Source organism: Trachinotus anak, unplaced genomic scaffold (genome assembly GCF_046630095.1).
Source record: "Trachinotus anak isolate AG129_WGS33_773 ecotype Australia unplaced genomic scaffold, CSIRO_AGI_Tana_v1 ptg000013l, whole genome shotgun sequence".
In the NCBI taxonomy this organism is placed as follows: Eukaryota; Metazoa; Chordata; class Actinopteri; order Carangiformes; family Carangidae; genus Trachinotus; species Trachinotus anak.
The window spans coordinates 18,449,413-18,472,478 of record NW_027273864.1 but is presented as its reverse complement, the minus strand read 5'-3'; the positions used below and the strand labels follow the sequence as shown (position 1 = coordinate 18,472,478).

The 23,066-nt window shown below is 39.7% G+C and overlaps 3 protein-coding genes across 7 annotated transcripts; all 3 read left to right on the top strand.

Moving 5' to 3' along the window:
* Window positions 1-329: 329 nt before the first annotated feature.
* On the top strand, window positions 330-4,904 carry zmynd10 (zinc finger, MYND-type containing 10). Of its 2 annotated transcripts, none has more exons than XM_071495290.1 (12): window positions 330-581; window positions 1,643-1,751; window positions 1,915-2,031; window positions 2,117-2,170; window positions 2,296-2,448; window positions 2,560-2,648; window positions 2,969-3,063; window positions 3,155-3,327; window positions 3,719-3,844; window positions 3,929-4,050; window positions 4,167-4,292; window positions 4,515-4,904. In XM_071495290.1, exons 1-12 carry the CDS (start codon window positions 493-495, stop codon window positions 4,612-4,614), a joined length of 1,353 nt encoding a protein of 450 aa, XP_071351391.1. In that variant the 5' UTR covers window positions 330-492; the 3' UTR covers window positions 4,615-4,904. The 2 variants fall into 2 exon arrangements, with proteins under 2 accessions (XP_071351391.1, XP_071351392.1); XM_071495291.1 differs by having other exon boundaries at window positions 434-800.
* A 524-nt stretch (window positions 4,905-5,428) lies between these two features.
* On the top strand, window positions 5,429-16,812 carry LOC139630615 (ras association domain-containing protein 1-like). Of its 2 annotated transcripts, XM_071494227.1 has the most exons (7): window positions 5,429-5,707; window positions 7,180-7,532; window positions 8,461-8,585; window positions 14,783-14,887; window positions 14,994-15,279; window positions 15,392-15,507; window positions 15,627-16,812. In XM_071494227.1, exons 2-7 carry the CDS (start codon window positions 7,214-7,216, stop codon window positions 15,771-15,773), a joined length of 1,098 nt encoding a protein of 365 aa, XP_071350328.1. In that variant the 5' UTR covers window positions 5,429-5,707; window positions 7,180-7,213; the 3' UTR covers window positions 15,774-16,812. The 2 variants fall into 2 exon arrangements, with proteins under 2 accessions (XP_071350328.1, XP_071350329.1); XM_071494228.1 differs by lacking the exons at window positions 5,429-5,707; window positions 7,180-7,532; window positions 8,461-8,585 and adding an exon at window positions 12,089-12,525.
* Window positions 16,813-17,112: 300 nt separating this feature from the next.
* On the top strand, window positions 17,113-19,968 carry tusc2a (tumor suppressor 2, mitochondrial calcium regulator a). 3 transcript variants are annotated; one of them, XM_071494230.1, is made up of 4 exons: window positions 17,113-17,245; window positions 17,966-18,203; window positions 19,031-19,151; window positions 19,246-19,968. In XM_071494230.1, the coding sequence occupies exons 2-4, from the start codon at window positions 18,055-18,057 to the stop codon at window positions 19,309-19,311; spliced, it is 336 nt and encodes a 111-aa protein (XP_071350331.1). In that variant the 5' UTR covers window positions 17,113-17,245; window positions 17,966-18,054; the 3' UTR covers window positions 19,312-19,968. The 3 variants fall into 3 exon arrangements, with proteins under 3 accessions (XP_071350331.1, XP_071350330.1, XP_071350332.1); XM_071494229.1 differs by having other exon boundaries at window positions 17,128-17,385; XM_071494231.1 differs by lacking the exon at window positions 17,113-17,245 and adding an exon at window positions 17,395-17,524.
* Window positions 19,969-23,066: the final 3,098 nt, after the last annotated feature.

Below are 23,066 nucleotides of genomic sequence, written 5' to 3'. Positions count from 1 at the left end.
GAAAGATCAGCAAACAAAATATGATGCATCACTGTAACTTAAACTACCCAAGCTCAACCAGCTGTGACATTAAAATGCTGCTTACTTGTTAAAGCATCAGTAATAATATTCCAATAATGAATATCAATAGAACACCTTTGTTACTTTTAAAAATATTTTACCCATAGTAAAATTTGAGAAAAGCTTTAATGCCATGTTTTCTCAGCCTTAGTTATTGGTTGTTGTTTATATATATATATATATATATATATATATATATATCTATACAGTGTGTGGTTTCACTTGAACCTGTACCGCCCCCCTCTGGCGGAAAACGGCACCTGCGCTTCAGTGTGCGCTTGGTTTACAGTAACCATGGCAACCGCAGGAAACACTAATGCCATTTAAGTTAACTTCAGAAACCACTTGACTGGAGTGATAGTGAAGTTAATGTGTGTTTTGTTTGTTAGTTTTGTGTTTTTTCTACTTGTCAAATAGTTTTTTCGTGGCGAAATGGACCCGTCGGTGATTTTGCCCGTCGAAGCGGAGGCGTTTGTTCAGAGTCTGGAAACTTTCTCTCTCAAGGAAGTGGGCTCTACGAGGTAACATCTGCTGTTAGCTAACCTTAACTAGACTAACATATCACCTAAACACTGTCAACTAGCCGGCATGCAGCGTGCAACACATGCTGACAGGACGGATATGGGATTGAAGCAAAAGGAGAGCCAACATCTTGTTAGCAAAACAGTCCGACATGCTCCACATGGCTGTTACCTCCCTCATGAAAAGTAGGCTCTGCAGTTTATGATGATGATAATATGGTAAGAAACATTATTATACTTGTATTAGTATTAGTTTAATGTAAGTTAAATATTAGCATTAAAAAACTGCTGCCTCACTGATGGGCATATTTCTGGGGGGAAAAAAATCCTCCACCAGCAATAACAATAGATGGGTTGTTTGGTAAATCCATGGCAAGCCAATGTCTAATACAATAGCATTTCTGTAAATCTGTAATTGAATGCCTTTATTTAAGTTACTTTTTTTTTTCTTTACAATAACGGATTGTTAAATTAGTCTATAATATGTTAGAAAATAGTAAACAATACCCATGACATGATCCCAGAGCACAGGGTGACAATCCAAAAATCAAATGATATTCAATTTACCATCTTCAAAACATAAAAGCAGCAACTTTTTGCACTTCAAAACCTGGACCTAGTAAATGTTTAACATATTTCCTTGATAAATGGCTTGAATGCAAAGATGTGGCCCATTAATTTTCTGTTAATGGACTGATTATTCAACTAATAATTGTTTAAATTCTATCTCTACTTTTCTTTACAACACATAAACACTGACAATACCATATTTTTCTAAAGTCAATGTCCAAGTCAAGTTTCAAGTGTCCAGAACCCAAAGTAAGTCTCAAGGCAATAGAATTGTGACCCTAGTCAGACTCAAATCAAGTGGGCACAACCCAACTTGCTCTCCATTTTAGTTTGCTCTAGCTGGTGACCGAGCATCATCTTAGATGGTCATCATCATCTGGCTTATCCTCTAAAAGTCCTCTGTTTGTATGATCAGAATATTGTGATTCTGATTATTCTAAGGCAAAGCATAACTCCATGCTCTTTCAGTTTTTTACTCTTTGTGTTGACAGGTGGTTCAGACAGCACGAGTACATTGAGAAACTTAACATGCAGGCAATATTGAATGCTTCTGCCATGCATGATGAGTTCGTCAAGGAGCTCCTGGTGTCTTATGGAAAGGTGATTGCCTCCTCTGTACATATGATTTTAGACTAGCCCTATCACGGTCTAATTAAACATTTCCTGAAATGAGTCCCAATGATTTAGATTCTAAGTCTTAGAAAGATGTCAGCATAGTAGACACATTATAACATTATTCGTTTTTTTCTCCTTCCCTTTATAGATACCTGTTCTGGTCCATGAGATGATCCTCACTGAAGTGTGGAAGCAAAAAGTGTTCCCCATCTTATGTCAGCTGCAGGACTTCAATCCCAAGAACACATTTCATCTTTACATGGTGGTGAGTGTAAAATGAGATGTAAAACGGTGATCGGCTTGCAGCATTCAAATCTAATTTCATGTGCTCTTTCATGTCTCCTTCTTAGATCCACCATGAAGCCACAATAATAAACCTACTTGAAACAATAATGTTTCATACGGTCAGTAGCAAATTTTAAATGTGTTGAAGCCTTGATGTGATTAAAGCAAAGCAGTATAGGTGCTTTATACTCTCTATAAAACTATTGTTTAATTGTGACTAAAAAGACTTGTGTGGATTGTGTAGGATTCATGTGAGGCAGCTGATGACTCGGTTCTTGACTTGGTGGATTACTGCCACCGCAAACTCACCCTGCTGGCCAGTAAAGCGACCAGGGAGGGCACCACGGCTCATGACCAGCACAACCTGACAGGGCAAACGGTTGCATCTTCTATAGAGGTGAAAGAGGATCGAGATTTCTGATTCTTTTTTTGGTTTGATACATTGTAGAAGAATCTTTATTTCACTTGAATTGATGAGTAAAATCTTTTTTTTTTGAATTTGGTGAAGGAGTTGCAAATTCAGAGTGCTGCACTGGAGTTTGAAATCTCTCTGAAGGCTGTATCTGTGCTGCGCTACATCACAGATCACACCAACAGGTATGGCTGTGTCTGAGCCGTCTGTAAGGTTTTGCGATCAGAAGTTTACATGAGAGAATATGAGAATATTTTGAAGAAGATATAGAAGATATTTCATTAACAATGATATAAAACGGGGACAAGCAGCAAATTCTGACATCTGAGAAGCTGTAACCAGATAATTTTTTTTGCCATTTTTGCTTTAAAGGTGACATAAATAAGTACTCAGTTACCAAAATTGTTGCATTATTTTTTTTATCTGTTAGTTGACTAATTGGTTACTTGGCCAATCGTTTAATTTTGATATCTGACAAAAGGAGAGTTTGTTTTTTTCTTTACAGTATCAGCGTTATCAATCGCATGCTGTGCACCCATAATGTGCCTTGTGTACTGGTTCAGCTGATTGACTGCTGCCCTTGGAGTCGCTGCAGAGAAGGTATATCACACACCTCTTATCAAATAGGTCTTAAAATTTTCATATCCGTTTAAAATGTGTTTGTGCCTTTTACTTCTGTCTTCCCCTGTAGGTGAGGTGGAGAAGTACATAAACAGCAAATGGCAGAAGATTCCTCAGGAGGACAAGTTAAAGATGACGAAACTAGACGGCCAGGTCTGGATTGCCCTTTACAATCTGCTACTAAAGGAGGATTGCCAAAGGAAATATGACTTTAACAGTTTCAACAAGAATCAGCTTCTAAAGGTGAGATTTGAGTGAAATGTTGATGACACGTGAGAGTTATTTTTCAGTCAGGTCAATCAACTCCTCCTCTTCCTACTGGATAATAACTGTAAACATAAGCTTAGGAAGTGTGTGAATGCCAGATCATTGTCCTCCAGCATCATATCACTTGTTAGAACACAGACTCAGTTTCCAAAAGTTGTTTTGACTAAGATGTTTCCTCCTATTATCCTTTTTCTCATCCTCTTCCTGTTACATTAATTATATAAGCAGAGGGCCTTGTGCACTCTCCTGTAATCACATGTTTTCTTATTATGGAGTCTTCCTAACTCAGGGTAGATTATCCTGATGAGGTTAATATTGTTGTTTCTGTTGCTGTAATATTTGTGGGCTTATCTTTCATGTGCCACAGCTACGAGGTTTCTTGACAGAGGTGTTGGTTGATCAGCTGCCAAACCTGGTGGAGCTGCAGCGTTTCTTGGCTCATCTCGCAGTTACAGACCCAGCAGCTCCAAAAAAAGAGCTTGTTTTGGAGCAGGTACACACTCTGAACACACATACATATACCTCTATATCAAACTATGTCCCTGTGAATTTACTCTCATTTTTATTCTATGTATAGATCCCAGAGATGTGGAACCACATTGTGAGTGAGAATTCTGGGAAGTGGAAGGCAATAGCAAAGTATCAAGTGAAAGAAACATTCAACCCATCTGAGAATGACCTGAGACTACAGGCACAGAGGTAACACCGAAAGGACTGGTCTAACTCAGCATTAGAGTTACAGAGAAATTACTTCAGAGATTTTTGCAATTATTACTGCAGTTATTATTGAGATACTTGTTGTTTGTTTTAACCAGGTTGGCCCAGACATACAACTTGGATGTGATGGAGAGTTTACTCCCTGAGAAGCCAAAGTGTGGATCCTGTGGAAAAGAGGCAGCAAAGAGATGCTCTCGTTGTCAGGGAGAATGGTATTGCCACAGGTAAGACTTGTAGCAGCAAAACCTGAGTCCATACTGGACTGGACTGTTGTGGTGAAGAAAGAGCTGAGCCTTTTTTGCAATACTGAATATCATAAATATATGTTTTTGTTATCCTAAGATCATATTCCAAATGTGTGATATTTTCCTGCTGTTGAAATAAAATGTAAAGTTTAGTTAATCTCTTTGTTATTTATTTATTTTTTGTTTTGTTTTTTTATGCAGAGAATGTCAGGTGAAACACTGGCCTAAACACAAGAAAGCTTGTCAGCTCATGGCCGAGACCACAGAGAAGATCCAGAGAGACCTGAACATCAACAGCTGAAAGAGAAACTGCTGAAGCACATGGACTGGTGGCAGATACAAAAGATGAGGAGAACAGATCTACATGTGGACAATTCAGATTTAAATTCCTATATCATAAATAAGAAATCTGCTTTCTTTTACTGTTGGAAAAAGTTTATGCCCTGTTAGAAAATTTTGCTGTTCCTTTCTGTTTTAAATGCTGTAATGTTTGTTCCTGTGATGATTCATGTTTTGATCTCGGTGTGTGACAGGGTGGAGGCACAATTCACTTCATTACACCAGCAGCAAATAAAATTACTTTAATAGCTCCCTTTACTTTGTCTTCTTGTTCATTTCTAGTAAGAACCGTATTTTCAAGCATCTGCTGTACATCAGTGAGAAACCTAAACTCTGCGCATTCAGACTGGGTCACATTAACAGGTGAAGCAGCTGTGTAGGAATTTATGGTCTCATTCCTTGGTTAATATTCCTGCTAGTTGTGGTTTGCTGTCTTTCTGCAGAGGGTCTGACATATCATAAAAGACAGGAGAAAACGTTTGAGATCACTATGGGACTGTACGAGTGGCCGTGAGTTGTGAATATTTGTTGTGTAGAGTTTTGCAGCTTATATTTAGGTCACTGCTGCTGTGGTAAATGAAACCCTGAACCACTACACTTGAAGTCAGTGGTTGGAGTGGGTGGGGGGACTTTGCAACGCCTACTGTAAGCTCTGCTCTCCGGACTCAGAAGCACCCCCTATGTGAAAACATTCCGGATGTCGGTGCAGCTCAGTTTCATCTCACTCTCCTTTTTTTTTTTTTTTTTTTTTATGATAGGCCGCTTCCTCCTGCAACACAACAGTTTGAGAAAAATCAGAAGATGACTAGTGCCATGAGAAGTGCTCCTGTGCCGCTGCGAGACTGATGTTACCGGCCTCGTTGCTGCCACAGCTGGGCCTCGGTGGTTAACTGTAAGTGGCCGGTGATGATAGATTATTTCCAGAGATGTAGCCGGGACTGCACACCTCCGTTACTTGGAAACTGTCAGAAATGTCTGCGGAAAGTTTTTCTCTTCAGATGGAGGAGGTTTTGAGACAAAGCGGTTGCCACGGGGCTGTTTTCTCAGCTGTTTTGGTGAGTGAGCATAAATGTATTAAATATATATATATATATTTTTTAACTTTACAATTTGAAACGTGGATGGTTGAATTGACCTAAAATGCTGTTTCGACTAAACGCTTGAGTATTCCTGCTCTCAGCCCTTGTAAACGCAACTTTAATCGTTGTACTTCTCCTAAAGCCTACTGTAACCTACACTGTATACATAGTCATTTCTTTTACATGAGGTTATGACCCTGATTTTCTCATGTTAGGTTAGCAGATTATCAAATATTATATAACCACTTCTATACAGTAGGCTAAGCTATGTGTGGACATGTCACATGGTTACAACCATAGGCTACACAAAAAAACACATAGCATGTAAATAAAATGTTGTCTGACAAATACTGTCCATGAAAATAGCCTAAGCAAACACGCAAACATTATATAATACCTAAATATGATCTATATGGGATCGCTAGTAGACTGAACTAAGTGCAGTGAGTTTATGCTGTTTTATATTTAATTTCAGGGGGAAATATTGCACTTTTTATTCTGTAGCATTTATTTGACACAAATAGTTAGTCTACAGAATACGATTTGACATATAAAACATATGGTCAGTGAATAGAATGTGATGAATTTTCGCTATAATCATAAAATACTATTTTGTTAAAGCATCAGTAACAATAATCCAATAATAAAATCATATAATATGTAAAGGTGCCACTTTGCTGTGTGAGTACTTTCGCATTTGAAGGTTTAAGTATATTAAACTGATAAAACTACTGTACTTTTACTTCAAATTGAATTTAAAGTGTTGGTCATTCTCAGTTCCTTGGTATTTGTACTGTCAGTGTGCCTATTTTAAAATTATAGTATTGCTTTTTCTCAAGTAGAAGATCTAACTGCTTTTTCCATCACTATATAGTATTATGTATGTTTTTGGTTTTTTTTTACATATTATTTTTTCATATGTGAAGCCTGTCATAAATCTACTGGTCCATTTGATTTTTACCTATGCCAAGCAGGATATGTTTTCACCTATGTCTGTTTATGTGTCTGCAGAATTACACAATACTGAACAGATTTGCACTGAACTTTAAGGAGGTATGGGCCATGGCCCATGGAAGAACCCAATCAATTTTGCGGCACATCCAGATCATTTACTATGAATTAGAATTTTTTTCTCTGAAGTCTGGTGTATGTTGTTTGACACTGGCCTTGGCAGAGGTCTGCACTCTCTGAATGCCCTTCTAGTTTAAAATTTTGTCCCCAGGTAGGACAAACAAAACATTCAGAATCCATAGTCAAATGAAAACTGCCCCTTTTCAAAAACACTACATAAACATCAGCACCTACTTAATGAATAGTGTTGATTTCTGTGACCAACTCACAAAGCAAAACAAGATACAACTTGATTTCAAGATCACAATTTTTCAAATGTTCAAAACTGTGTCTTTGGCATGTTGCACTGCATTAAAGTATGTTTTTCTGCCTGTCAGTGATAATGGACAAGGCCAGGCTCTGAGTGACACAATGTCTTTTGGGGAGTTCATCGAGCTACGTGACCTGCGTACGAACAGAGAACATGTAGAGCTGATGGCCACGCGTTCACCCTGCTCACCTCCTCGCCTGGAGAGAACCAATGCCCTGAGGATCAGCCCCGGGAAGGTCCCAGACCTGCTGAGCCGAGTGGGCATCATCAGAGTCCTGAGCAGCACCGAGGACTCCCAGCTCAAAGAGGAGAAGGGAGAAGGACACAACTTCCAACCCTGCAGCCACGCTCAGCCCACATGGTGTGACCTGTGTGGAGAATTCATCTGGGGCCTTTACAAGCAGAGCCTGCGGTGTGTCAGTGAGTTGGCTTATGTGGGTTGTTTGTGCATCTGGGCGTGTGCATGTGTGGCTGTTTCTGTCCATATGTATGATCAGAAATGACAGCAACACTGAGAGAAAGAGGAAATTTGGTTAAACAGAAACATGATAACCACCAATGTAGACGCAGGACAGAATAACCCTGTCTTCAACAGGCTGACTCACAGGAACCATGAATTTAATGCTTGATTTTCCAGGTTATAAATGTCCCTCATGTTTTCTTTCAGCAGTAATAATTGGGCTGCTTGTCAAAGAGCTTTAATGTTACGACTACAATGTTCACAAAGTATTTTGTAAGAAATCTAGGAAGACAAACCTGTCTGCTTTTTTTGCTCAAGACTCATGCTGTGGCTCCAATAGACTTGAACTTCCTTTTCATCAACTGAAACCCACTGAAATGTAGCTGTGGTTTGTGTAAGACACCGAGTGTGCAGAAAACTCCTTCTTAACAGTAATCTGAATATGAAACCAAAATTAAATCATAATAGATTAACGACACAAACACAAACCATAAACTGATGACAGCAAACATTATCATCAAAATAAATTACCATATATTTATAATGATTATCATCATTATTATTATTACCATATATTAGTTTTGTTTTATTTCACAGCTGCAATCAGGAGTAGGAAGTTGCTATTTGTATATCTGACAAGTGTTCGCAGTTTATTTAATTATATATCATGAGACACACACACACACACACAGGGAGAGAGAGAGAGAGAGAGAATAATCCCAAGGAAACTTACAGTAACTGCAGTGACCTTTAATGGCCAGTGGAGGACATCACCTATTTACAGTTGCACCCTTATATCACACGTATCTTTACCATCGAGGATTTTGTCATATGTGTTTATGTGTTTGGCAGCATGTCTCTAAATGTAGGGACTTTCTACATTTCCAGATTGTAGATTCACATGCCACTACCGCTGCCGTACCCTGATCCAGTTGGACTGCAGCTGGGACCGAGGCTCTGTGTCAGACCAAACATGCGTTGTGGAGCACGCCATAGAAACAGACACAAATGTGGTAAGGACCTTTGTATTTGGCATGATGAGTGTCTTAGCATTCTTTTACTTGTTCATGTGTAGCTTAGTAGTGGTATTGGTCACTCTTAACTTGCATTTTATAGCTTCTTAAATATCAAGACATTAACGTTATTATTAAAAATAAGACAAAAGGTGAGAAAACTGTTAGCTTCTAGATTTCTTACTGTGCATCTTACAGTCGGGTACGTTGCATTCAACCCCATTGGATTACAAGATAATTTATCTGTTGGAATGCTTTAAGGAACAAATCAGTTGTTTTATGATTATAAACAAGAACCATTTTACATGGCAATAAAAATACACACTGTTCACCCAGTTCCAGCACAGGGTCAACTAAAAAGTTGTCAGTATTAACCATCATGCAGAGTAGCACCAGGTAGGAGGGCGTCACCTAGCAACAAATTTGTAAAAAGGAAGTAAAGGGATTGTGGAAGTTGTTAAGAAACACAAAAAGTTACAGTTAGCGAGCACCTTTTGCAATATTGGGTTGTTTATCTAGTCACTACAGTGAAAAATCTGTTTGCAGAGGCCTTGAGCATATTGTTGCACCCATATACATGTATTAGATGCATTAGAAAAACCAGATCACATCGGATAACATTTTTTACTACAACGTATCATAAATGATGTTAAATTGAGTTTGTTAAAAGACCAATGTACTGTAGACACCCTGCTATGTTTGTACGGACAAAACAAATGATTAAAAAACATGTCACATAAACAGGATATAGTTTTTTTTTTTAGCAAAGATAAAGTCATGTCCCCTGGCTGCTCCACCTCTAAAATTTTGTAGCAGAAGAGTCCTCTCTATGCTTCTCTGCACCACATTGATATTATTTATATAGAGAGGGAAGTCAAGGCTGTGGGCCAATAGTTGTTTAAGGCAGCAGGGTTATTTTCTTGATAAGAGGTATGACTGACTCTCTCTCAAGCACCTGTTTATCAAAGGATGACTGGAATGTAAAAGCTTCAGCAAACTCTTTAGCAGAGTATGAGGCCGTTGTTGGTGCTTAGGCCCTTATGCACATAGGCCTTTCTTACAGCAGGTATTTTGGCTTGACATAGCAGGAAAAGCACAGGTGGAACTAGTAACTTTGGTTGCTCCATTATATTGGAGTGCACTAACAAGTCATGCTGGTGAGTCAGAGCCCTCGAGCTGGCTCACCTCAATGCAGAGATAAATAATGTTATTAATAACACCTGTATTTTTCCCGCTGCAACATGTTAGAATATCTGCCACAAAAACAACCTGTCACAAAGACAATATCAAAACACAACATGCAAGACAAGACGTGATCATTTTGGTCTGTGTCCACCAAGAAGCAGATTTGCATATTTTCATAATTTTGAATTCGGTAAGCTTTGTATCATTTAAAAGTTTCACCGTTGGTTCAACCAGAGAGTGAGAGCATGCTCAATGTAAGAACAGCTGGGCGTAGCAGACTTTACATGTGAACTCATTGCTTCACACTAGGAGGCTCCAGAGTATTTTCTCCGAGAACAAGTATCTGCTAATACTTACCCTCACTTCACTGATTTGTAATGTGGCCAATGCTGTAATGCCTAAAAATGTGAACTTCTCCTCTGCATATGAGGAAAATTACAGAAGATGAAGAAACGTCTTATGTTGTCGGTTTTGGTAAAAAGGATTGTTTTTGTTGCAAATGATAGATAATAGAAACACTTGCATTCAGCTTTAAATGCTATAAACTTAGAACTGAGTTTCTTCATCTGTAGTTACGTTACAGTATCATTATAGGGCTAGTGTTTACATTGCAGCATGTGTGTATTAAAAATGAGAGCTGTAACTTATGATTATTCTTACTGAGTAGAACCACGCAGTCTGATACCAGACTGTTCCTAAATTTCATTTTCATACATACACATTCATTCATAACTCATTATTATTTAACAGGGGTGACGTATTTATGGAGCTTGTTTTGTCCAAAACTAAAAAATATTCCATTTAAAATATTTTAAAAATAATTAAAAAACAGAAAAAAGAGAAAAACAACCATATGTAAGGAGCATATAAGCAGGAAATATTTGACTTTTTTCCTTAAAGGTGACTCAAATGATTAGCCAATTATCAAAATATTGATCAATTAAAGGGGCACCCCACCAATTTTATACATAAAATTCAGTTTACTTGAAAATTAAAATATATCAGAAATTGGTAAGAGTGGCAATGGCAGCAACAGCACAGAAGCATTACTGTTAAATGAAGTGTTTTCATTAAAATGACTTCAGTCAGGGGAAGCCTGGTTTCCCTTGGAGTCTGGGAGAAAACCCCACTGCTGGACTTCCCAGTTTCACTTCAGCTCTCTATGAAACACACATCCATGTGGCCAAAAGATCGGACTGAATTACATTATGGGTACTAAACGTTAGGTTATCTCTGCTTCTGCTGTTTTGATTTTCTTTTCTTTCTTGTGTGCCTGATGTGAGTCCCCTAGTTCTATGGAAGTCTGATAACTGCCGGGGTACCCCTCATTTTCTCGATTGACTGATTGACTCATTGATTATCGTTGACTGTTTCAGTGCTACTGAAAGTAAGGCAGACATATCAGCTGATTCTGTTTGCATCCAGTGGTGGAAAGTGACTTAGTGCATTTACTCAAGTATTGTACCTGAGTACAAATTTGAGGTATTATTTGAGGTATTATTTCATTGGTTGACAAAACAACACATATGCAGGTGTCGCTTTGATCTCTGGGTAATTGTGATGTGCATTGCTTACTGTTTTCAAGATCAATCGAGAAATAACAGGTTAATACGTAATGAAAATAATGATTAGCTGCAGCCTTATATAAAATAGTTGAAAATCAGCTCCACTTCAACCAACAGTAACCGTAACAGTAACACATTAATATTTGATTAATGATACACCAACGATAATGTGATGATAATTGTTTAGCAGTAATATGGGACATTTTCTCCATGAAGTACTTTTACTTTTCTTGATTATACATACTTTCACTTAAATAAAATTTTGCAGGACTTTTACTTGTAACAGAGTATTTTACATGTGGTATGAGAAGTTTCACTAAAGTAAAAGGTCCATACTTAATCCACCACATGTGGAGGCATGTCCACGTTAAATGGTGGTCTTTAGGGGGCTTTTTCTGATCCAGAGCCTCAGGGTATCTGCCCCCCCCCCGATACAGATAATGGACAATGGATAATGCTCAGTGCTTCAGTTAAACATCCACAGTTCACATGTCCGTGGCTGCGGGTGGTGTCATCATATGACTTATTTAGCGTGGAAAGGGGGGGGGGGGCAGCAGCGGCAGCAGCATCCATCGTGGGGGAGGGTGTGTGTGAAGACTGTGGTATTTCCTCTCGGCGTCCAATCGCGACCGGCTGCGGAGGTTTTGTGTATTTTCCAAACTCGACCCAACGGACCTGGGTGGTGCCTCGGCGGGGGGAAGGAAGCGAGGCAGCGAGGGCGGGGGCCCGAGCACATCCTGTTTCACACAGACAGAGTTTGTACAGTGGAAACGTGGCCGGTAGTCTAAGGAAGAGGAAGAAATCGGTAGGATTTTTGCAGATCACACTGTTGTTGTCAGAGATATTTCGTCGTTAGCGGACACTGTCGTTCAATCGCCCTCATTTAGAAGATTTCAGCCAGGTTTCTATCGGCAAATCCTCACCACGCTTAAAAGTGCTAAATACTTTTTGGTCGCCGTAGCTTAATTTCCCCCTCGTCGAGCCTTGAGTGAAGCGTTTAGCCGGCAGGCAGCATGTCAGACGCGGTGGGCAGCTCGGACAAAACCCCCTCCTTCGAGATGACCTGGGGCAGCTCGGCCAGCAGCGGCTACTGCAGCGAGGAGGACTCGGACTCCGAGTTTGAGCAGTACTTCACCGCCCGGACATCTTTCTTCCCCAAAATCCGGAAACCTAACTTAAATGTTAAGCAGGTGAGAAGGAGTAGTAATAAGAATTGTTATGATAATGACATCAGGCCTTAGTGATTGTGCTAACTTAATGTAAAGGGGAAGTGAGACCAGGAAGAGATGGGTGGTTCGTGCAGCACTTTATAGTTCCGCTTTATTTTCTGTCAGTTTTTGGTACTTTGTCCATGCTTTTTTGGGGTCATGGGTCAACAGCACCCCTGCACTGGAGATGCTGCTGCTGCTGCTGCTGCTGCGAGAAAATGTGTGTTTTGCTCAAGGGCACCCCAACACAGAGGATGCTTGCCAAGTGAGGGGTGGAGTTCTGGTCCATCCAGTTTTGAACAAACACTTGAGGCTTGAGTTGTGTGAACTTTATAAAATGTATCAGCCCTGGGAAAAAGCAGAGCAGGCACCGGTTTTTGGCTTAAAACACACACACACACATCAGTGTGTCTTTTTTTTTTTTTTTTACTGTAAAAAGCACAGACCCACAGCTGAACTCATGCTCAGAACAACCAAACCCAAATGTCATGCTTTGTGACGCACACACTCTTCTCAGGTTTCCAGCCGCACACCCACTATTCATTCCCTCACTTGTCTGGTAGGTTTTCGCACTAATTTCTCAATCACAGATGAGTCATGCAATGTTTTGGATTTATTCATTTTCTGTTCCTTTTTTGTCACCCACGCCCACTCGGCTATCATCTTTCTTTACTGAGAAACAAGCACTGTTTACAGCAAAACATACTGACATTCACAGTTTTCTGGCTCTGTGTGGAAGCTATTTTTTATTTGATATTGTTGGCATGTCCTACACAGTGTTTATACGACACTCCTTTTGTGGGCATGTAGAGACACAGTTGGTGTTTTCATCCTACTGTTACCATATTGGAAAGCTCAACTTGGCCCTCCTATTGATTTATTGACTTGTTAACAGTAGCACATTAACTCTACAGTCTTTCAATTTGCCTAAGGATTGCTGCTATTGATCTTTTTCTGCTGGACATCAATATAAGATACTCAGCCCTTTTAAGCTTGCAACTTTGCATTTATTATTAGACAGTCTGTGGTTCAACAGCTCATCTCATTTTGAAATGAGATAGAGTCTGGGAAAAATGTAATTGTGATATTTTTTTCCACTATATTTATCCAAAAATGTTTGTTCAAAATGTGTTTAAGTGTCAGTGCCAATGATAGCAGAATTAAGATTAGTGTATGGATATTGATTTTTGGCTTTTAGTCCCTCGGAAACCCCCTGCTCGTACCATGAGAAATTAGCTGAAGTACAGTATGGAAAATGAATTTGTACTGCTGCAGAGTTCAATTTTCTTTCTATACAGGAAATGCCAAAACACACAGGAAAAGGCCTAATTGAGCTAACGGTCAACGCAGATCCTAGAGGCCAAATGTGCATGACTGAAACATGACTGAAACATGACTAGGAGTTTGCGGTTGATGAGGCAGCTGACTTCACAGGATGTGCCTGTAAAACAAGGGAGGGCATTGTCTCTCCCACAGCCTGAGTGGGGAGGCTATTTATATATGAGTACCAAGTTGAGGAATGCAATGCAGAACCGTTGACCACAGTCATTGCAAACAGCTGCAAGTTGCACATTCCCCCTCCCCTTCTCATTCTCCATCCTCCCTTTACTCCTCCTACACCGAGGGCTCAGAGCGGTCCAACAGGATTGGGCAGAGCTGACATCATCGTTTGTGCCTCTGCTTCGTTGTCAGGAAGTTGAGAGTCTGATGCAACTAGTGCTCGGTGTTAGAAACTGATCTTAACAGAGTCAATCAACACCACCTTTAATTAAGTGTTGGTGTTTGTGCTCCTCTACTACGCAACTTCAAACAATTCAGTAGGAATAACCACTTATCAATGTAGTGAAATTAAACTCTGATCTTGCTTGAATTTAGATTTATTTTTCTCCAGGGTCCCACCCATTCTCAATCTCTGAAAAACATACCGAGATATAAAATGTTTGCAAAACAACAGCAGCATGCTGTAATGGGATTATTTTCCCATGTGAAAGCCTTGGCCTTGTGAACTGCTCTTCCACTTGGGAGTCACAAGCATTTTAGTCATGTTTTCATGATTGGATGAATGTGAGGTATCTTTAATGAATGTAATTTTTACAAATCTGACCTTTTTAAGAAACCACTGTTATAACCCATGTTCCCCTATCAAGTGACCACATCGTGCTTGTTCTTGTTGTGGCCTGGAGGTGAGCACTGACACCTGCTGGTTTAACGCTGTAACTCACTCAACTGTCCCCTGTAGGATGAACAAATTGAATGTGGGAAGCAGGAGTTGACAACTGCAGATATCCAGCAGAAGGTGAAGGAATACAATGCTCAGATCAACAGCAATCTGTTCATGAACATGGTGAGTATGGATAAATACCACACCCATACTCATGCATTTTATTGTGAAGGCGTTTTTGGTTGTTTTTTTTCAGTGTAATTTATTGTATTTTATGTTGGATAAATAGAACAAGGACGGTTCCTACACTGGCTTCATAAAAGTGCAGTTTAAGCTGGTGCGACCTGTGTCAGTTCCTCATCCAAAGAAAGGGGGTCATGATGCTGGAGGGAGGAAGGCTAGCGGAGTGAAGCGTCGCACCTCCTTCTACCTGCCAAAAGATGCATCCAAGCACCTGCACATAAGCTCCCGCACTTCTGCACGTGAGGTCATCGAGGCTTTATTGAAAAAGTTTACTGTGGTGGATAATCCTGGCAAGTTCGCTCTGTTTGAGCGCAGCGAGCGTCATGACCAGGGTACTACTTCTTTTTCATTACATTTACATTGAACACCTGTCATTTTATGCACTTTTTTAAATCTGGATTTGTTTGCTGTAAAGTTAATTGTGCCTTTTTGTCTCTCGTTCAGTTTATGTTCGCAAGCTGTCTGATGATGAGCGTCCCCTCCGCCTGCGTCTGTCCGCTGGGCCCAATGAGAAAGTCCTCAGTTTTTTGCTCAAAGAAAACGAAACTGGAGAAGTCAATGTGAGTGCAACAGGAACATGAGAAGAAAGGATTCAAATCACACATTGCATTCCACAAACATGGTTAGTTTGTGTACTTCAGATGTTCTCATGCAGTTTTTCTCCTCTCTTCATTTGCAGTGGCATGCCTTCTCCATGCCTGAGTTGAAAAACTTCCTCCGCATTCTGCAGCGTGAAGAAGAGGAGCACGTCAAGCAGATAGTGCAACGATACGCTCTCGCCCGCACTAAGATGCAGGAGGCGCTGGCTGGCTCCACCCCCGGCTGAGAAGACTCTGCGCTTGGGTCTAAACGTGCACCTCTTGGCTGGACAATCGCCTGAAGATGACCAGTCATCGCTGCATCCAAAGATCCCAGAGAACACAACTCAAAATGCCTCTTCGGTGAACGAGAGAGTGAGACAGGGCGCAAGACTATGAGAGAGAGAGAGAGAGAGAGAGAGAGAGAGCTAGCGCGAATGTGCGTGTGAAATGATGCGAGAGATGAGAAGTGCCTTACACCTGGAGAGTCTGATGTGCCTGCAAGAATGAGTTGAGAGACATGAAGACTGGCAGATGAGACAGCGGTTGTGTCCCTGTTTGGGTACCCTCTGATTATCCTGTACCTCAGCTATGTCACTTTAGCTTTAAAGAAAATGTGGTGCTTTTGGCACTTCAAGGTATTAAAAACAATCCTTTTGTCAGTTATACATTACCACAAAGAGTGCAAGAACTCTGTTATTGTTGAGCAGAAAATCATATTAAAATTACAAGATTTTCTGTATACAAGACTGTACAAGACTGCCCTTTTTTCCAGATAGATTCAATCTGGTCCCTCAACAACCTACCATGAAAAACATAATTCTCAACCTCACATTGACATTTCTACCCTGTAAAAAAGTTAAACACATACTCGCTGTGGAAAGGTATTTGGATTTTCATTAGACCCAGTCTCAAAAGTCTGCCATGTCCTCTCTACGCCCCAATGGGTGCAACTCTTTCTTTTTTTTTTTTTTTGTTTGAATAGTTTTGTGTGTATGACCTATGTATGGACATTTGTATGCAATTATGAATGTCAGGGGGAGCGATTTCAAATTCACTCTGGTTGACTGGAATCATGAATGAATATTGGTATACATGTGTTTCACTGGAAGCGGTTTGTCATTCCTTATACATGTTTTTCCTGTCCTTAAAGACAATATTCGTCTTCTGTTTTTCAGCTTTCTTTCATTGTATCCATCAATGTACAAATTTACATGTTGTAGCAACCTTCAAAATGTGTGACAAATGTGCACTGCGTTCAGTAAAGAATTTCCAAATTCTGTTGAATGATTGTTCAAATATCTTATTCTATTGGGTTCTAAAAAAAAGAAAAGAAAAATAAGTCACTTCTTCAGCATTAGCTTCCATATAATAATGCCTCTTAAACACGCTCAAAACAATTCAAATTTTAGACATACATCTAATGCATTTTTATCTGGCCATTATTCATTTTAACATATGAGGTGATAATGATCTTGCGGGAAAACAGGAGTGATGGAAAAGATTGAATAGTCTGGATAATGTAGCAGCTCACTGATTCCGATCGATGGCAGTAATGCAACTACTTGGATATCAGCTGCCGTTTGCAGACGAAGAAGAGCCGTTCAGCTGCCGCCGGTCTGTCAGATCAGCTGATCACCCCATCCCAAGGACCAAAACAGCTAACGCTAGCTTAACCTAGATGGCGAAAAGTTATGACAGAACATGACTGTGTGATACGGTAGGATATTAATCAGCAGGACTGTTTTTTTGGCCGTGCACGACGACAACAGTCCTGTTTTTGTTTCGGAGACAGCTCTGCCTCTTCTAGCTAGTGCGTCAGTGGCGGAAGCTAACAGGCTAACTCACCTCAACGACCAGGTACCGTCAGCGAGTTATTATTAGCCACATTGACTCAATATCAGACGGTCGCTTTTATGACAGACTGCAAGTATCAAGTAGAAAAACAATATCTGTGTTTACACCTTGTTATAGAGATGTATATGAAGAAATGAATCAGGTGACTTCCTTTTCTAGTTGGGTTTTTATATGGCCCAGACGGTTAGCTAGGTAGCTTACTGTAAAGCTAGCATAACGAAGCAGTCTAATATAAGACAGATAAACGTGACGCTCAAGAAATGTCAGGTTGATTGAGTTTATGTGTTTATAGTACTTTAATGTAAGTAAAGCTTGGTAAACCAGTCAAGAAATCAGTTTTCCAGGGTAAAATTGGTATTTATCTGATTGAAAATAGCGCAGACTGTGCATTAAACTTAGTGTATTTTTGGAGTTATTCATTAAAAAGGCATAATATCTAACTAGTCAACAGGTACTAAACAAATGGTGCTTTACAATGGTCAGCAGAGTTACACAAGTAGTCAAGACAATTAAACACTATCATGCACTGAAAGTCAAGTTTGATTGGGAATCTGTCCTTTCTTTGTGCACTTTCACTTTTCAGATCGTGGCTTTGGTGAGGACTTGAGAGCGTCTGGCCACCAACCAGATTGAAAGCTTTAACTGGAGACTAACTATGCCTTACCTCTGAGAATGGGAGGAAGTGGATCCAAAGCCAAAGGGGTTTGGCCTTTCTCAGGCAGTGGAGCTGGAGGTGATTCAGCCAGTGATGGGAACGAGCAGTCTTTGGCCCGTCTCAAAGGTTCCAGAAATGCAACACCATTTGTTTTTACCAGGAGAAGGTAAATAACACATCGTTGGAAAGTGGTAGAGGGCGGGGTCACCCAAATCACAATATGTTTTCCTAACTATGCCCAATGGTCTGTGTTTTTCACAGACCAACTTTGGTGTTTGTGAGATGTCCATCTCTATCATAAAGTTGAAAAAAGAGAGCTGACACAAATAAGGCAGGAGAGGGATGGGAAATAATAGAACAAAGGTCCCTGAGTGGACAAGAACCAGGGACATTGTAGTTCATGGTCAGTGTCCTAACTACAAGGTCACCATGTTTCCCCGAACAGAATATCCTTTGTAATTGCTCATCATCTTTGTGTGTATCTAGAGAAAATATTTTGGTTCCTCAGGATAATCCACACCCTTTGCTATCAGCACTTTTCTTTGGAAATGTTTTCCCTTGAAGATAGAAATACAAATAATATTTTTTTTAAATGGAGTCTGCAGTGAGGTGTGCAAATTATCCAGGGTTTTACAGAAAGATCAATTCGGTAACTTTATACATCCCCAGTGGGGCAGTTAAAAAATGTCCATGGCAGAGCACACAGTACTTAAACCTCATTAAAACACATAAAATACTACACTAAATGTTGAAAATATTAAAATGTATTTGAGTACGAAGTGATCAGAAACAGCTTAAAAAAAACTGAAATGCTTTGTGTATTAGTTAGTGGTGGGCATTTCAAAACTGCATGCCTAGACAGCACTGGACGTAAGTGAGGCAGTCTGTGTTTTGGGTGAACTGAGCCTTTGAGATTCAGTTGTCTCTGAATTGGTGCAAGTTTCCTCATCTGACATGTAGTTCCAAACTGATGTTTACTTGCTGTGTTGACAGTTCTTTATACTACGATGAAGACGGTGACCTTGCCCATGAATTCTATGAGGAAACAGTGGTGACGAAAAATGGCAGAAAAAAGTCCAAGTTGAAGAGGATCCAGAAAAATTTGATTCCACAGGTTAGTTTGGGTCAAAATGATTACATGGGTGAGGGGTGTTCTGTTAAAACTGTCATTCCCGTTCAGCTTGGATATTGTGTGTTTTATCTTTCAGGGAATCATAAAGCTGGACCACCCCTGTATTCATGTAGATTTCCCCATCGTCCTCTGTGAGGTGTGAAGCATTGCACAGGGCTGATCTACTATGTGTGCAGCCACTGGTACTCATTTCAGAGCAAAGTCTTGTTCCAACTAGGGTCAAGACTGAGACTGTGATCTGGAGAGAAAGAGGAAAATTCAAACTGTCATATTCAACTGATATATTGAATGAAATGTTACACATTGAAATCCAGCTATGGTCAGAGTGCCCTATTTACTAAAATCCATATTTTGATATTCACAAAAGTAGTGATGGTACAGGTTGTATTTCCACTACCCAGCTGATATGTAAGCAGTTTTAGAGAATACATCAGACTGAGTTGTATTTCTCTTGTGAGTTTTTTGCAGGGAAAAACATCCTTGATGTGAAAAGGCTGTAACGGTTTATGCCTTCCACGAGACGTAGAGTGTTAGACTCTGTATGTTTCTTTGTCCGTGTACATGTGTGCACTTAGGTTTGTTTGAGTGAATGTGTGTCAGTGGGATGCAAGCTGCAGTTACAGGGTAGGAAAATGAAGGACTGTGAAATTTATTGTATATATGGTCATGTTCTGTATTGTCATGTCTGAGTGTGTCTCAGTTACTGGAGCTCAGACCTGCACTAGTGAACATAATGTACTGTAAATAATTTCAGATTTCTTAGTTGGAAATACTTGAATAAATGGTTTACTGAGCTGAATATCTTGAGTCAAGATTTTTGTTTTGTTTTGTGTGAAGTATGTAGTGCATGGGGACACGTAACAACATTTGACTTTTTGGTCCTGTACTTCCTTCTTTGGTTGTAAACTGAGAGAAACTTTTAAAAGCATAGTTAAACATTTTGGAAACTACACATTTGTTTTCTTGCCAAGAGTTAGATAAGAAGGTTGATAAACATCCTCATTTCTATATCTGTCTTCGGTTTTTGGACAGATGAAACAAACAAGAATAAATCAGCTTAGGGCACAGCCGGGCTAGGTATTTCCCTCCGTTTCCAGTCTTTATGCTAAACTAAGCTAACCAGATGCTGGCCCAGATTTGCATTGAACACACCGACATAAGACTGGTATTGATCTTCTCATTTAACCTAAAAATAATGTAGTTCCCAAATGTCAATTTATGTAAGTACCAGTTGCCAGATATCCAGAATGAACCTCTGCGTTAGATTAAAAACTCACTGTACACATGGTGCAATAATTTTAACTCATTCAATAAAGTGGCGACTTTTAAACACGTAGCCAGCCTTTCTTGTACTTCCATGACAGATCTAAGTATAACTCTTACATCTCCAGATTCTGTCTTATTTTTAGCTTTTCCTCATTGCCTCCTTGAATTTCACTCTGCCTTGTTGAGCTGTTGGGCTGCTGTGTGCATCTGAAACTGGATTTCTTTCCCCATCCTTAATTACCCATAATGCAAAGATTTGAGCCATTTGCAGACTTTATTTTGAAATACAGTTCATTTACACTTCAATGATATGTAAGGCATACAACCTCTAGATGGCAGCAGGAATCTACACCTGTATAAACTTTAATGAGTTGGAGTGTGATTTTGTGTGATATACCAAATAGTTTCCTCACTTACCTTTTAATGATAATCCTGTACAGTCAGACTTTGCAAAAGATAGAAGATGTAATTAAATGTGACGTTTGAGGTAAAAACTCAAAAAACACAACACATCATGACCTGATGAGGCTGGTGTTGCCAGTTGGCACAATATCAAACTTTAATGGCAATGTAAACATATTTCAGAGTATATCAACAGTTGACAAAGCTCCAGAATAAATGAGTTAGGGCTTCCTGTACTCTCATTCTCTGGTGTCTGTAATTGCGTGGAATGTGGCTGGGCGTGTTTTTGGGCCAGAGGTCAGACACTTTGATGTATTTCCTCTCCACTGGTCTTTGATGTTTTGCTAAAAGTCCGGCATGCATTAAAAGGATGCACCCTTTCTTGTAAAGCCACACAATCTTCATGAATATGAAAGTGTATAACAGTGTTTTGATCTGTGCAATGTGTTCTCTAATGTGCACAATGTGTTTATACTGGGAAACATTGTGGCTACGGTTGAGAGAGAGTCATTATAAATGATCAGCAGCCTTGAAAAAGAACTGAAACAAGCGTTGAATTATAAACAGTAAAAGAGATTAACAAACTGTAGTGGCTCCAAATAAAACGGCAATGCATATTGTGGCCCATTTTATCTGAGTTTAGTTGGATTATCTTACTTTTTACTGTGGTGTAGTGTGATCCCACTCGCTGCATGTGATTAACAGAGCATGAACTAAACAAATAGTTCTTTAGGAGAACTGATGTTAATGTCCTGTGTATCTTATCGATACATAAAACTACATCAAAGTCAATTTAGGTGCAAACCGAAGCAGTAAAATGCAGATGCCTGTCCGTTTAAGAGTGCAGTAGAGTGAAGGAGTAAACTAGCTAACGTCAAACCTGTTCCAGTGAAATTCCCTTCATTCCGATTTACCAATTCACATGATTATCCTAATGTATCGCAATTCTGTAAGTGTTTGTTATGCACATTGAAAGCGGTAAGCTGTGTTTCCAGTTTCCCTGCCATTGTTTTCGTTTCCTGACGATCCCTGACTTCTGCTGATGTAATGTTCAGGACACAGAGGTCAAAAGGAAGATGAGACCACAGGGAAACCGGGCCATTCCTTTGTTCCTGTCCCTCCCTCTTCATTCACACAGGCCGTTTATGCTCTACATTTTCCTCAAACAAACTGCAGAGGCAGAGGGGGAGAGAGAGAGAGAAAGAGAAAAAACTGATGACATGGTGAGGTGAGTCAGCAAAGTTTGGAAAACCAATGGTGGAATGGACTCGAACACAGGAAAACATCTCACTTCCAGGCCCCCACTTCACCCCTATCATGTGCTCAGACATCCTCAAGCTCACGTGTATCTGCAAGGGAAATGTCTAACTTTCAGAAGAACACCGCTCTTCAAAACTTACTCATGGACTGCTAGGCTCAAGCAACCATTTTACTGGTGATGAAAGAAGCCCTTTTAACAACTGTTCACGCTCAGATTTCCTACTTCTTCCAATCTACACAGTCCTTTAGAGTTACGGAAACGAGTTGTTAAATTGGTTAATTTTGTGTAAGCGTGTGGCCTCTACCCTCATTATTCACCATGCCTATGCTCTGTACTCTCCTGGCTCACCGAGCCATTGCCAGTGGCTGTCATCAAATGCCTCAGGCAGCAGTGACATCTGCATGCCAGATGCTTTGTACCCACTGTCTGAAGTGTGCTCGGAGCATTAGTGGGGAAAAGAAAAAAAAACAACAACATAAAAAACCTATACTTAAGTGGCAACACTTCAGTGAAAAGGAAGTTCTTTGAAACTAAAAGATCTGCATTCATCATTTGACTTGAAAAGTCAGAAATCAGAAAAACCTACTCAGGTATAACAAGAAACATCATTATTATTACTTTTATTATTATTATGAATCATGGTTTCTCTCAGACTGTTGCAGCTGTGGGTACATGTGTCATTTTAATGTTGTAGTAAGTGGTGTAATATATCTAGGGACGTGTACTCGAGCAGGCTACTGTCCTGATGTACAATTCGGAGGTCCTTTTTAGTATTTTTTATTTTATGCAACTTATAGTTATAATTTGTTTCCATGGCAAATTACTCCAAAGCATTTACTTGAAAACTGAAGTTGTTTTGCTGATTTACATTTTACATATTACCTATGTTCAGCTTATGATGTGTCCTTATATAAATAAAGTAGTTTGATTTACCTTACCCAGCTACAACATTAAAAGGCTGTGTACAT